At 39.5% G+C, this 16,159-nt stretch overlaps 1 protein-coding gene across 1 annotated transcript; it reads left to right on the forward strand.

Annotated features, from left to right (window-relative positions):
* Window positions 1–9,842: 9,842 nt before the first annotated feature.
* On the forward strand, window positions 9,843–13,722 carry zgc:162331 (uncharacterized protein LOC793007 homolog). The gene is made up of 5 exons (XM_037696225.1): window positions 9,843–9,855; window positions 10,623–10,814; window positions 11,050–11,203; window positions 11,283–11,468; window positions 13,389–13,722. Exons 1-5 carry the CDS (start codon window positions 9,843–9,845, stop codon window positions 13,720–13,722), a joined length of 879 nt encoding a protein of 292 aa, XP_037552153.1.
* The last annotated feature ends 2,437 nt before the right edge of the window (window positions 13,723–16,159 follow it).

Raw genomic sequence — 16,159 nt, forward strand, 5'->3', positions numbered from 1 at the left:
AGAATTCGAGAATTCAGGAGAGTCAGAGACGTTGGAATTATAACTTCTGTTTGAACAACCCACGCACGACTATCTAAGGATTTCAGCAGCTCTCAACGGAGACGCTGAAAGGTCTGGAGGACTCTCTATCGAGCTGATCTATCATCAACAAGGTAACGGTCTCTTCTTCGACTAAAGTGTACCGGAAGCGAGCTGAAATCTGATGAAGCGTGCACGTTCTGGTCAACAGATATTAATTCTCTCACATAGTTCTCTGTAAGATAATCTCCATTTCATCTTAAACTCTTTTCTCTCTCACAAAACTAGTACAGATATTTTAGAAATATCTGAAGCAAAGTCCTCAAATCACCGCCGAGTGATTTGAAGTTCATTATTTGTGAAACTGTCTGTTATTATTTTCATATTTTGCCAAATTAATGTAAATGTTTGATGTTAAACTTTGATTCTGAAAATAAATGACTCCATTCATTTTGATGGGTCAAAGATAATAACGTCTCTCGTTCGCATTTCTGTTAAAATTCAATGCACGACATTACAGTCAGAAAGATGAGGAACTCGTGAATATAGTATGCATATAAACGGGGATATATTGTCATACTACAACTAGTGACACGTACCCACGTGACTCACTACAAACTGCTGACCTGCACACCGAGTGATCAAATCCTCTGTGGAAATGTACAGCTGATGAATTTCATCATGATTTCATGATCAGTTGAGCGGACAGTCAACAATAAACTGGGTCTTATTCTATTTAAATCAAACTGTAGGGCACCAGAGAAGTAATCAGGCTTATTAGGATCTCCTAAATGCTTGACATTTTGTTTAAATGTACAATTTAGTTGTTGCTTTTTGTTGTAGTTTTCGAGCTTAACTGAAAGCTGCAAGTTATTACTCCTCTCTGGCGTGTCAGAGATGTTCATTTTTTAGCCCTACTGTCCCTGATTTGGTGAACTGCACAGATTATCCTCAGTCGGTTCAAGCTAAAGCTGTTAGTTAATGGAGAAAGATGGTTCTTTAAGCCTCTGTGGGAAAAAGTACACAAAGCATTAAAAGGCATGAACATACTCTTTAACATCATTGAACAGAGAAATAAATAAAATGTAACTCCTTGGCTTTGGAAGTAACTTTAAAAATCAGCATGAAGTAAACATTTGACTGGATCAAAGGCACTAATGCACAACTGGAGCAAATGTAAGTCTTTCTGTGTTTGCTGCTTCATAAGACAGTAGACTGGATGATCAGCTGCGGTGCAGAGCAACTGTGAGCTGCAACAGAAATAGATCCACTGATGGAGAGGACACAGAGGAATGATGTTTGAGGTCAGATCACATGAGAGAGCAGCTGGAAAACAAGTTGGAGAAGACGAGGGCAGGGGCATGTGAATGAACAGGAAGAAGCACGTCAGCCAAGAACACGTCTTTTATTGGAATAAACTTAGTGTTTGACTTCATTCAATTCAATTCAATTAAAAGATACTTTCCAAAGGGAAATTAAGTCTTGTTCTAGCTCATCATCCTGGTTTCATTCAGGACTTGTTATAGATGCTGATAGCTGTGGGCAGGAAGGATTTTCTGCAGCAAATCTGAAGAATCTGGCCACAGATACCAATCCATCCACCTGGATCCAGCTTGCTGTCAGATCCGGTGAGCCTCTCGGTCCTACTGGACAGCAGGACTGCCTGAATGCAGGGCAGAATTCCTCCCTGAGCGATGGTCACTCCTCCCAGCAGTCTGCCGAGCTCCTTGTTGCCACGGACAGACAGCTGAAGGTGCCAGGGGATGGTCCTGGTCATCCCGTTGTCATGAGCTGAGTTTCCCACCAGTTCCAAGATCTTGGCGGTCAGATACTTGAGCACCGCCACCAGGTTGATGGGAATTCATCCATGGCGCCTCCTTTTCAACTCATTTGGGATTTGGGGAGGTAGTTGAGGTATTTGAGCTTTTTGAGATGCTAATCAGCTGCTCTTGGTTGTTAAAAAACACCTTGTTGCCATGGTTACGCATTATAACAAATGCTTAAAAAGGTTTCAGTAAATATCCTTCCTGCTGCACAGCATCTGATACCAGAAGAAATAATCATCCGACAAAAAGTGATTTACATCCAGAAAAAAGAGGAGTTAAAGTTTTCAAAAGCAACAACTCAGAATGAAAGTAACAGAGCTACTCCAACATGCAGTGGCGCAATTAAAAGTGTACTTTTAAAATTTGTTTATTGAGAGAGAAATGGCTAAGCATGAATGATTGCCAGACTTTTTTGCACTCTGATGATCTTTATCCAAGTTACCATTACGATGTGATGAAACATCTCCACTTGGCTGTTTCTCTTGTCAGAATCAGAATCAGAATAAGCTTTATTATCATTGCACCGAGATACAACGAGAATATATTGTATTGTATTAGCTAAATTAGGGTTTTATGTGCAAAGTACACATTCCCCACTAAAATGAGGCATTTTCCCCTCAAGAATCACTAACACAGAACTACCTAGTCAAGTCAGTCAAGTCAGATTTATTTTTAGAGCACATTTAAAACAGAAACTGTTACCAAAGTGCTTAACAAAAATATCACATCATCAGATAAAAAGTAGCAAGATATATTTACAGCACATGGACTAAAAATATAAAACCAAAAACAATTAGAAACAATGAAATACTAAATCAGATAACGTTGTGTCAAAAGTCAAGGAAATAATAACAAAAAGCATAAACTGAGTCAGAAACAATGAAATACTAAATCAGATCAGATGACCTTGTGTTAAATAGGAATAATAACAAAAGCATAAACAGAATCAGCATCAGTGAAAAACCAGATCTAAAGCTGATCACCCTGTGTTAAATGTCAATGAGTATAAATGTGTTTTTAGGAGAGATTTAAAGGCAGACACTGAGGTGGCCTGTCGAATGTTGATGGGCAGATTGTTCCAAAGTTTAGGGCCCACGACTGAGAACGCTCGATCTCCTCTGAGCTTCAGCTGGTTTTTGGTACGGCCAAAAGCAGCTGGTCTGATGATCTCAAAGCCCGAGAAGGAGTATAAGGATGAAGAAGGTCGGAGAGGTATGATGGTGCAAGGCCGTTAACGCACTTAAATGTCAGCAGAAGAATCTTAAAATCAACTCTGACATGCACAGGAAGCCAGTGAAGAGAGGACAGAACCGGAGTAATGTGCTCAAACCTGTGAGTTCCTGTTAAAAGCCGAGCTGCAGCATTTTGTACGAGCTGGAGACGTGAGAGTGAAGCCTGACTAACCCCAACATAAAGTGAGTTACAGTAGTCCAGCCGGGAAGTAATAAATGCATGGACTAGTTTTTCAAGGTCGAATCTGGACAGAACGGACTTTAGCTTTGCTATCTGCCTTAGCTGAAAGAAGCTCTTTTTTAGAACAGAGTTGATCTGTTTATTAAACTTAAAGTCCGAGTCTAACACTACCCCGAGATTGGTAACTGACTGCTTTAGATGTGGCTGAAGGGAGTGCAGGTTTACAGGATCAGTGACAGTGGCAGAGCTTGGGTTAAACACAATGACCTCAGTCTTCTGATCATTAAAGCTCAAGAAGTTTGCAGCCATCCAAGTCTTGATGTCATCAAGACATTTTAGCAAAGGGAGGATGGAGCAAGAACTGTTTGGTTTTAAAGGTAGATAGATCTGAGAGTCATCGGCGTAACAGTGAAACGAAATACCATGTTTCCTCAGGACTGACCCCAAGGGGAGCAGATACAATGAGAACAGAAGGGGTCCAAGAATGGAGCCTTGTGGGACCCCACAGGAAAGAGGGACAGAAGCAGATAAATGATTGCCAAAGTTAACACAAAAACTCCTGTCACCCAGATAAGAACGGAACCATTCTAGCGCCACCCCTGTAATCCCAACCCAGTGTTCTAGCCGTGACATAAGGATGCTGTGATCAACAGTGTCAAATGCAGCGGTAAGGTCGAGGAGTACCAGGATCACAGACTGACCAGAGTCATTTGCTAGCAGAATGTCATTACAGACCCTTACTAAAGCTGTCTCGGTGCTGTGCAGTTGTTTAAATCCTGACTGAAAAATCTCAAAAATTCCATTTACATTCAAAAACTTGGTTAGTTGACTAAAAACTATTTTCTCCAAGATTTTAGAAAGAAATGGAAGTTTTGAGATTGGCCTGAAGTTAGAACAAGCTGCAGGGTCGAGTCCGGGTTTTTTAATTAATGGAGTTACCACTGCATGTTTTAAAACATCTGGGACCACACCTGTAGCCAAACTGCTGTTAATAATGGCAAGAACAGAGGGTCCAGTTGACGGTAGAACCTGTTTAAAAAATGCAGCAGGGATGGGATCAGCAGGGGAGCCTGAGGGCTTCATGTGATCAACGACCTCATTTAAAAATGAGAGTGAGATGGGGTCAAAGTGACTGAAGACTGCTGAGCAGGGGACAAGAACTGAAGGGTCGGCTGTGGAGTGTGGAATTGATGACCTGATCGACTCAACCTTTTCAGCAAAATGCCTGACAAACTTATTACAGGTGTCGACAGAGGCCTCAATGGTGGCAGACTGAGGCACGTGATGGTGTTAATGGTGTTGAAAAGAACGCGGGGGTTGTGACTGTTTAAGTTGATAATTTTTGAGAAATATTTGTTTTTCTCCTGTTTAACGGTGGTCTGATAGGCTTTCCAACATGTTTTTAACATCTCAAAAGACACCTGAAGTTTATCTTTTTTCCATCGACGTTCAGCTCTTCTGCACAAGCGTCTTGCCTCTCGTGTAGTCTCATTTACCCAAGGGTGGGGCATGCGTTTTCGATTCCTGAGCTTTAACGGGGCGACTGAGTCCAGGATCTGTACACATGCCTCCTGATGCTGAGAAAGCAACTCCTTTGTAGTAAGACCCACAGAGAGTTCAGAGTCTGAAACAGAATTACTAGCAAAGATGGAAGAGAAGAGTGTGGCGGTGGAAGGGTTAAAAATCCTACAGGGCTTGGGTGTGGGGGGAGGTGCAGGTTCACAAATCAATGAGGTGTTGAATAAAACCTAAAGTAAGATTTTCTTTGGCAATGGATCCTTTGATTGCAATGTGTTACTCTGTGACTTGTGCATCAAGCCTCAGATAAAGAATGACAAAGTCTGAGCGCCTGCCTCACAGTTCAGCCATTTTTGACTGATCAGCTCAACATTCAAAGCAGGTTAGACTTGTGTTCAGAAGGGGGCCTTAAAGGGGCAGGAGTTAAAAAAATTACTGTATTAAAAAGGTATCATGAAAGGTTAAACAGTAGAGTTTGTCAAGTGACAGTCCTCAGGTAATGTGCATTTTCCAAACTCGTTCCGTCGGTTACAAACTTTTTGATACAGGAGTATGCAGGACACAGGAAGGCTCTGAAGTCCATGGTGGCTTATTAATCGAAGCAAACTGACCGATAAAAACAAAACCAAAGCTGAGCTTACAGAAAAACGTGGACAGGTTAGCTAAATATACTATTAAAATAATCCCAGTGAGGATGGAGCCACAGAGTCCAGAATAGTTTGACAGGAGGAGTCAAACCAGGAGCTCAGCAGCAGAGTCAGAACTGTTGGCAGCAGAAAACTGACCAGCAGTGGAAGGGTTAAAAACTTTGCATCGCTGGCAGGATTGCAGGATTTAACTGCACCACAGAACAAACCAACATCAAATAAAACAGGCCTATGATCAGTAATCACATTGCCATAGTTCCAGGTCGGTCACAGACTAACCATGAGAGAGAACCAGGTCCATTGCGTGTCCTTGTTCATGCGTGGAACCAGCCACCCTCTGAACCAGGTTAAAAGAGTCAGTGAGGCTGAGAAAGTTCTTCACCAGCGGTTTCTCTGTACAACATACATGTATGTTAAAATCCCCAACAATAAGGAATTGATCATAGTTTATCATTATGGGCAGCTGTGGCTGAGTGGTTAGAGCAGTCGTCCTCCAATGCGAGAGTTGGGGGTTCGATTCCACCAGCAGTCACATGCCAAAGTATCCCTGGGCAAGACAGTGAACCCCTAATTGCCTCCAATGTGTGTACCATCGGTGTATTGTTTTACACCATTAGTGTTTAGCGTATATCTTCGATCCTTATATACTGTTTCTTTTTACAATTTATATTTTTGCTATTGTTGGATGTAACTGGGACTCTGTGTACACAATTTCATTCCACCTCAAGTACCACATTTGGTGAAATGACAATAAAACTACTTGAAGTTGAACTTGAACAAATATTTAATATTGAATCATTTTCCTGAATAAATAAATGACCAAGGATAACATTTTTTTGTCTCCTTTGCTTAACTACTTTTAGGACTCGTGTGAAAATCTGTTGTTTTAGGTCATATTTATGCAGAAAATACTAAAGTGTTCAGCAACTTTCAAGCACCAATGTACACAAGTCATCTGGAACGTGCACTGATAATACGTAGCACTTACACTTTCGAGGATGTACCTGGACTGTCAACCACATCCTCTATTAGATAATAACATAATAATCATTGCAGTACAGCTACATAACCTTTCAACACATACAGTTTTATTTTATCTTCATTAGTCTGGCTGCTTGTTTAATTATATTTTGCCAGTGAGTGACCAGTGGAAAAAAGTTTAAACGTGTGTTTCTGTTAGTTTGACTCTACACATTCTAAACTTTGGGAAGAGTTACAGCAAATCTAGTACACGTACTGCGAGAGTGGAATAGCCTATGGCTTGAACAGATGTTAATTAAAGTTGAGATATGAGCAAATTAAAACTAGTGTTTTGGTAGAATTCATCATTATAATCATATAAGTTCATGCTGTGGACATTGGAAGCATCAGTTTCCTCAAAGAAAGAATGGATTTTAGAGTCTCCCATTTAATAAAAATGGAGCCAGCTCGTCCCTTTTTGCCGGTACTGTACTGTACGCCTCCTGCACGTGTCTGGTGTGTGTGTGTGCTTTGATGTGTGTGAGGGAGGGGATGCCATCATCTCTGCACAGGATCACGGGAGAGACTCTGCTGTTCCAGAAATCCTCCCATCTGTCGCTCCTAATCAGCCGAGAGCAGCTTGTATGTTCACAGGGTCTTGTAGCAGGATGACACCCCCCCACAGAAACACACACAGATTACACTAACACTGACACTAAAGCATCATGCAGCACACACACGTTGGACGTTGCTCATTGTGTTAACATTAAGCAAATACAACAATGATATAAAGCTGCACATATTTTTGTTTGTTTTTGTTTTACAATAGAAATTACTAAGCAAAGTGCAGAGGGATCCTTTCAAAATAAAAGACCCACTAACCATTAAAATGCTAGTATTTAGCCTGTACCACAAGAGCAGTGGGGTATTCTGCCTCTATAGATGATGTCTGTGTGGAATAATAAAAGTGATTAAATTTTTTAAAGTGTACAAGTCAAATTGTAAGACTTTTTTTTCTTTGTTTTAAAGTAAAGCAGTACTTTAACCTATTTAAAGTGTTTTATGCAAAACTTACGATCAGTTAATGTCTTACCTGTGGTAGATGGTTTGACCAAATAAGAGTTTAAGCTTAACAGGATTGATGAGCTAATAGCTAGTTAAAAAAAACTAATAAAATTAGTACTGGCTTTAAACAACTAGTTAACCCTTGTATCATCTTTTAGAGAAAAATCAGCCTCACATTTGTGTCTGTGCTTTTATTTATTTATTTATTTTGGTGCCGTCAATAAACATATTTTTAATCTAAAAGTCATTTTATCTTTAAACATTTTTGTCATCATTTTTTTTTTTCTAATGCTCTCCTATGGTAACTTTACTACACTCTTGTGTTTCTGGCGTGAAAAATCGGCCACATTAGAATACACAGTAGAAACTAATTTTAACTCATATTTATCAAATCATAAAATAAAGCACTCCTCTCAGTAATGTTTTTTCTTTTTATCTTTGTTACTGAAATTTTTATTCATATATTAGCTCACAGGGTGGTGATCCACTTTTATATTTGAGAGACTCTAAAAAAATCCACCTTCGGTTCATACCAGAAATATTATTTCGTCTCTGTCCAGAGTCGCTGCAGAGTCCCGCCTCTCATCTCGTTTAACAAAATCATTTTAGTTTGCATGTAAAGTGTAAAAACTCACGTATAATGTGCACAAGCAAACATTTTAACATTACTACTAAACATTTGTTCCACGTGCATGCAGGCTGCAGATTGAAATGCTCCATGGCTGACAGCGGCTGACTGCCGTCGGTTTAACTGAAGGCAGGAAGCGATTACCGGATGTAACGTGCACCTGCAGCTGACTCGTATATCCGGGTCAATACAGGTGAAAAACAATTCAAAAGCTAGCGATTCTACTTTGTATCACAGGCAGAGTTTTTTTTTTTTAATATGAAGAAAATCATCATTAAAAATTATTAGAAAAAGAATGACTGGAAGATACGAGTTGACTGAAAACAAGGCCTCATTTTCAGCTACAGATACTGAAGGTCTGGTCTGGAGGGTTGTCACAAAACTCTGGACTGGATTTTTTTTACTTTGATGAATTGTCAAAATATCATTTCAGTGTTCTAATAGGGGGGGAAATTGTCAAAAATTGCCATAAAATAAATATTTTGTGAATTTTTAATCAACTGAAATATGGAGGGTTTTTAACAAAACAAACAAAAGACCCTTAGAGTTAAAATTTGAAGAAAAAAAAAAGACATTTAAATTTGATATTTTTATTTTAGACTGAGATACTTCTAAATGATTTACTAGTTGTTTTGATTAAAATCTATTTCAAATAATAGTATTTTTAAACAAGATCGATTGTTCTTTTAAGGAACATGAATATTTATAAAGGTATAGGGCAATATATGGGTTAAAAATTAAATTTCTGTTTTACAAACCTTTTCATCACCTTGAAGTCAAGTCACAAAATAATGGTGGCGATGTTGGCAAAATGTTTAAATAGCGTTTGAATAAAGTACTTGGAAATTTTGAAGATTTGAGTAGTTTAAATGTGACAAAATCAAACCTTTATTATCTTTTCATAATGAATAAAATGAAAAGATATTTAACTATTATGGCTGTGTGTTTAAATCTCTGCAGCACGATCTAATAATAGCTGCAGCGTCATGCGTTTTCTCAGACATACAGTATCTGTATCTTAGCACGAGGAGGATAAAAATAGCACTTTCTGCCTCTCAGTTCATACGTCACTGCCCACTCACCAGTGGAAATGCTAATCTCAGATTGGATAACAGACAATCTGAATCAATATGAGTTTATTGAGTATCGAACATGAACAAAGCAAGAGAAAAGAGAGGGGAAAACAAGTTGGAGAAAGGAGATAAAAAAAAAGTGTTTTCAGAGGGAACCAAATAGTACTGCTTTAAGAGTTTATGGTCTTTAACATTGTTAAAAACTTTTCTTCTTTTTGAAGAAGACTAAAAGATCCAACAATTTTCAGTCAGGTCGTCTGGACAGTTTCTTTTTTTGTGCTGAAACGTTTCACCTTCCATCCAGAAGGCTTCATCAGTCAAGGAAACGCACAACACAAAACTTATTCTTCCCCCAAACAGCTTACTCCAAAGTGGAACAAACCAGTTATGTTGGTGCTAAGATGGTGTCTTTGGCACGCCCCCTCCTCTTGTGCCGGCCCTCTTCCTCGTCGACAGTCATGTCAAACTGGTTCAAAAACAAAAAGATCCATGCTCAATAATCCAGGTATACAATCTTACAATATTTGTTCCACTTTGGAGTAAGCTGTTTGGGGGAAGAATCAGTTTTGTGTTGTGTGTTTCCTTGACTGATGAAGCCTTCTGGATGGAAGGTGAAACATTTCAGCCAAAAAAAAAGAAATTGTCCAGATGACCTGACTGAAAATTGTTGGATTGTATACCTGGATTATTGAACATGGACCTTTTTGGTAAGACTAAAAGATGCTAGATATTAACAACAGTCTTGACAATGTAACAGTTTTTATGCTAGAAAAGTCTAAAATTTGTTTCAGTCCAGCCCGTCTGTACTAAATAAACTGTAAAGGGCTGTACAAACGCCCTGTGATGGACTTGTGACTTGTCCAGGGTGTACCCCGCTCCTCGCACACTGATTGCTGGACATGGGTACCGGCGACCCCCGTGACCCAAAATGGAAGAAGCGGGTAGAAGATAATTGAGGGATGGATGGATGGATGGGCTGTACAAACATTAAACAATAAAGCAACATATAGCTGTTTCTGTACTAAATATAACTAAAATAATTGTTGTAATTAGTCATCAGCACCATGTTGTAAAATGTATTGACATCAGAAACACAATTAAAAAAATATTTAATGGACCAAAAAACTTGCGTATTAGGCTACCTTCAGGTCCAGACCTCCCTTGCAAAAGAGGTCTGTGATCTCAATGGGATCTGCCAGGTTAAATAAAGGTTAATAAATACTGAGCACATGCTATAAACTGAGGTACATTCAAAGTCCCAATATGGGAATCAGTTTTAGGAAGTGACTTGTTACCCTGAACAACTCCATTATGATTTGATGTCTAGCAATGTCTCCAGTTTCACCTACCTTTAAAAAAATGCATTGTCCAATTTATTATTATTATTATTATTTTCAGTTTAGTCACTTTGAGTTCAGTTCAAAAGGTTCCTATGGTTTTTGTTCTTCTTAGCTACTGTGTCCTCTTTGATCAGGTCTGTCCTGTGTTCCTGTCCTGCCACCTCGCCGGGGTTCCTTCTATGTGGAGAGTGGGACAGGCGTGTCAGTCGGCAGTGTGTTGGCCTTCTGGTGCAGAGAGGGGTACCAGCTGGTCGGCAGTGACAAAATCTACTGCGATGTCAGAAGAGGCAAGGCACAGTGGAGCAACTACCTGCCTGTTTGTGAAGGTGTGAAGATTTAACCATTGATATCAAGCAAGCTGGACTCCAGTTTGGATGTCCAACATGCACTATTGTCATAATTTTGTATATTTTTCTAATGGTTGATATGTCCTACTTTTGCTTTTTCTATGTGAATGTGTCTATACATTACTGGACAAAGAGGACAAAGATTGAAATGAGAAACAACTCAATGACCTCCCACCATGACCAGTCTTTTTTTTTTTTTTTTTTGTCACAACAGCAATCCCTAGACCAGAAGACCGTGGACTGAGAGTTGCCGTGTTGGCTTCGGTGGTGAGTGGCATCGTCATTTTTGCCATGTCCTTATCCTTCCTCGTCTGCTGCCTGCAGGAGCGATCGGGTCGAGACCGTGCCAAAAAAGATGTGCGAAGCAGGTGGGACAGAAAATAGAGTCAACATGGTCTTTGGACGTCCTTAAACTCTATAAAGCTGATAAAGTTTTGTTGTTGTCAGACGCAGAGACAAGCGATCAAGTCGCCGTAGTGACTGCTGGTTGGAGACAGAGGAAGGCGAGTGGGAGGCCTTTCCTCCTCCTAAGATCTTCCACTTGTCCCAAAGAATGAATCCTCGTCTGGCCCCTGACAGCCCCCTCTACCTGACAGGAGGCCTAAGTGGATACGAGAACAGAGGATACCAAAGGTAAACTGTTAGTAGTTACAACTATGTTTTGTAAAGTTATGAAACTAAAGGTTATTGAAAACTCGTAAAGCTCAAGAGCTCCAACACTAAGCTCAGAGAAACACACAAAGTAAGAAAGTTTTGTATTCAAAATCATCAGCAAGGCTGTTTTGGGCATATGTGGGAAATACTAAATACTCAGAGCCCCATGCACACAATGTTGTTTAAATTAAATGTGATTGGTATGACTGACAAAATGAAGGGACTCTGATTAGATGAACCAACTTTAAATTAAAACAGACTGAACTAAGCCAGACATGAATATTACAACCATGGATTTGTCAAATCGTTTTTCAAATTCACCAACGTTCATGCTCATTAATCCAGTTTAAATCCAACAATGTTCTTTAGGTATAAATCGTCAGGTATAAATCCAACAATGTTCTGGTTTTTTTTTTTTTGTTACTTTTATTTTCTTATTTCTATCCTTGTGTTTTTGAGGATTACCTAGAAAGGCAGCCACATATTATTAACCACCTGAACAGGGCCTTGCTCTTCCTTCAACTTTAATGTGGCCCAGACCACAAAGTGTACCCCCACAAATTGTATTTCAAACCGAAAACTGGAACAGTGATGTGTGCTATTACTTTAATTGGCATTCTGAGTTACCATAGCGATGTAATTTGCAAACAACTACACCATTTTCCTCATCGAAAAAGACTGACTGAACTCTAACTAGTTCCTCTAGTTTCTAACAGCCACAGCTCATGAAGAGGTTGATGTCATTTTTTGAAACTCTAAAAAAGTAACCATCTGATGTATCTCTAGAACTGATAACTTTTGGAGACGTTTTGGATGAAAATGGCTTCCACAGCTATCTCAGAAAACTCAAATCTCAAAACATAAAACTTAAACAGACCATAAAATTCATAAAATCGTAAAATCATGAAACATAAAATCTCACTATAACTCAGTCATTCTTTGGGATATTGAGCTGAAATTTAGTATGGTTGTAACTGAGAGCGAGTTGTTCTACATTTTTGATGCAAATTAAAAATCTAAGATGGCCTCCTGAGTTAAAAATGAGAAATGCCATAAATCAGCCATTTTTAGAGATATTAAGCTGAAATTTGGTTGTGTCAGGAAGGGCATCTGGTGTAAAAAAAATGACCAAGTCTCTGTGCGAGTTTTTTCATTCATTCATTCAACCTTTATTTAAACAGATAAGTCACATTGAGCCTCAAAGACTCATTTACAAGTGAGACCTGTTCGGACAGACAAAAAAGTGGTTAACTGGACGCATGTATGAGTTGGAGGCGAAAAAATTCCTATCAGACTTTTTTAGTCCTGCCTTAGAAAAAACCCCTCTAATATTAAAAAACACCTTGCACAAACAAGCATTCTGCAGAGGGGGGAGGCGAGAGCGGTCAGCATGTTCATAGATGCTCTCGAGGTCACTGTAAGAGTTCTGATAAGGATGGAATAATCAGCCGGTGTCCTCCGGTGAGATCCATAAACATTCTCGAGGTATGTCGGGGAATGGCCAAGAATAACGACTATGAGTCCTGAAATGACGACACAAGTTTATTCAGCTGGTTTCATCTGGTTATCATTTGGAAATTCCCCAGGGAGGGGGTGGTGAGCGTCAGATCATATTCCAGGCAAATTCAGATAAGGTGGCCTTCAAGGCCAGCCAGTTAGTTTGCTGTGGCGACCCCTGAAGAAGGGAGCAGCTGAAAGAAAATAACAAAAAATGCACTGGAAAACATTCATCTTAAGCTAATTGCTGCTAGCATAGCTTGGTTTGTCATCAATTCAGTCTTGGTATTTTTTGGTCCTTGACAGTGACAGTGTTTTTTAATTAACATTTTATATTATCTGCTTATTTCAGTTGAGAGCTAACCATATTTTCTCGTTGTCCTTTGTCTCCCTCTCTTTCAGGAGTCAGGAAAGTTTGCTGAAGGCCTCTATGCCAGGACTGTACCGCTCCGAGTCTCAGCTGTACCCACACGTCGTCTTACAGAGGGTCCCGACCCCGACTGCGCCCTCTGCGCCATCTGCTCCGTCTGCTCCTGTCTACCTCCATCTTCCCTCCTCATCTTCAGCCACCTCGCCGGCACACACCGCTACTCAGAGCCAACCGCGGATCGTGACGCAGTACCCAACGCCGACCTATCCGCCAAACCCCACCACAGCTGTGCCCGCCTATCCCCATCCACTGCCGGCGCCTATTTATCCCCACCCCAACCTGCCACCGCAGAGACCGTGGCATTAGTCTTGCCTTCTCTTATTTTCATGGCTATGGCTGTTCCTGCTGATGGTACTGAAGGAACTCAAGAGAAAATGCCACAGGCATGTTTTGGAGACACATGAGGTCTTTTCACTCCTTATACCTGTTGTTCTCCACAGAAGTATGTAAACAGTTCCAGTGGAGACATAAAGAACATGCAGTAAGTGTAGAAGCATATTCTTGAACCCACCCTGCAGTTAGAACTCTACAGGAAGTGAACTTTTCTTTTTATTTCACCAAACTGCAGCTGTTTTTACTGCAGGAGGAGGTCTCCAGTGGAGGATCAGCTTTCTGTAGGTCTAATCGGAAAGCTTCATCAAGCTGAAGAAGAGACACAGGAAGTTAGGATATGTGTGCTAAACTTTGATTTATTAAAGTAAAACTTGCTGTGGAAAGTGTATTTCAGCAATTTATTTTTTTAACAGTTTATTGCTTTTAGACAAAAATCCTTATTGGCTTTTAAAAGGCTCCTATCTTCCTGTTGAGTGGACCTAGCTTTAACTAAACCACTGGACATGAATATTTTTGACCTAACCTGTAGAATCAAGTTTTTTCTTGAACTGCATGACTTTAGGAAACAAGCTTCTGTTGATAAACTTTGACATTTTCTAAATTCATGAGTAGCAAGTACACTGTGATTAAAGTATTTCTATTGCACTGTTGGAACTGAATTTAATGTGACCTTTTTAAACGAATCCTCGCTTTCTCACCAAAACAGCTAAGTGATGTTCTGCATCTTTTTGTTAACGAACCAAAACTTGTTCAGTGGTCATCAGTTCGTCTGGTGGGTAAGATTTGGCATTGCCATCCTGAGACCACTGTTAAGTTTTGTTTTGAGGTTCAAGTATCTGCAAACTTTCTGAAGAAATGTTGAAAGGTGCCAATGATGCTACTGTCCAACAAATACATTTTTTTTTCTATAAAGTCCATTAATATTAGGAGACTGCCTGAAGGCAGCCCCTAATATTATCCACCTGAAAAGGGTCTTATCAACTTTAAAGCGGCCCAAACCGCAATGTGTACCCCACAAATTTTATATCAAAATGAGCGGCTAGGCACCGTGATGTGTGCTCTTACTTTTATTAGCATTTTGAGTTACCATGGTGATGTAATTCGCAAACAAAGATGCCATTTTTATCATTGAAAAAATGACAGAACTCAACAGCCTCTAACAGCCACAGTGAGGTCACATGACCTACAGTGAAGAGGTCTCTGAACAAAACTCTGAAAGTCATCGAACAAACTCTTCCTACCACCACATCTGTTAAGATGCACATACATATTATAAGATAAGATAAGACAGAACTTTTTTGATCCCACAGGAAATTGTTGTGCCAGAGTTTCAGTACAAAGGAATATACACAAGGAATCCCTAGGTATAAAAAAATAACAGAGAAAAAAATAATAAAATAACAGAGAATATAAAAATAACAACAATTGAGTTCTATATCAAAACGTAGTAGGGGTGTAACGGTACGCTAAAATCATGTTTCTGTTCACTTCTGTTTCAAGGAGGGCTCAGTTCAGTTAATTTTCAGTACATAAAAGGTCAAAATAAAGACTTACAAAATGTTTTTTTTTTATATGCCAAGGAAACAATACGTTTGTATAAAAATAAATAAAAGCGACATATTTGGATGATATTTTAAACAAACAGCACCCTTTACAATAAATCAAACTATACTAACAATAATAAAAATCTTAATAAATACAATAACAGTCAGAACCAGAACAATAAGCAGCAACAAACCGTTTACCATCTAAATAATCAAGTTTTAGGCAAAAAAGACCAACTTGTCCACATTTGCTGCCAAAAGCTCAGATCTAGTTGCAGTGAATATCTACATCGGTGGAGAAAATCCTCTCACTAACAACAGTAGCAGGAATAAAGAGGTAGAGCTTTGCTAATTTTGCAGTGTGGCTGTACTTGGCCTCATTGTCTTTCCACCAAAGAATAGAGTCAGCTTCAAGGGAAGGGCACCCTGAACCTCATTACTCACAACCTCTTCTTAGACCTGCTCCCACCTGTCCCTGGAAAAGTTCAAAGTTCAGTCATCACAGACTTCTTAGCTGGAGGTGATCTGGTGAATGATTTCCCTGAAGAGGAACTCAATGACATCCTCAGACTGCAAACAACACAAAAAGGTAAAAAAATGAGTTAATAAGACGATAATTTTAAATTAAAAAAGTTAATTAGATCACAATAATACAATAACATTACCTCTTCTTGAACAGTCATCATTTCTGTTAAGAGGTGGTTGAATCTCTCGGTCATCATCATCAGGGCAGGGCTTTAATCTGGTACAGGGCTTGTTGACAATATCAGTTTTAGCTTTTTCATAAAGTGCTGCTACAACTTTTTGGCTGAAGTGTTGACGTGATGGGATGTTGTAGTGGGGCTCAAGAACTTTAAAGTCGGCGC

This window comes from Nematolebias whitei, chromosome 22 (assembly GCF_014905685.2).
Source record: "Nematolebias whitei isolate Nwh7 chromosome 22, NemWhi1, whole genome shotgun sequence".
NCBI classification, from domain to species: domain Eukaryota; kingdom Metazoa; phylum Chordata; class Actinopteri; order Cyprinodontiformes; family Rivulidae; genus Nematolebias; species Nematolebias whitei.

Bases quoted from the DNA above. Each gene is read 5' to 3' on its own strand.
- zgc:162331 (XM_037696225.1), top strand. The intron at 10,815-11,049 runs GTGTGAAGATTT...TTGTCACAACAG, and splicing joins CTACCTGCCTGTTTGTGAAG to CAATCCCTAGACCAGAAGAC. The intron at 11,204-11,282 runs GTGGGACAGAAA...TGTTGTTGTCAG, and splicing joins AAAAAAGATGTGCGAAGCAG to ACGCAGAGACAAGCGATCAA.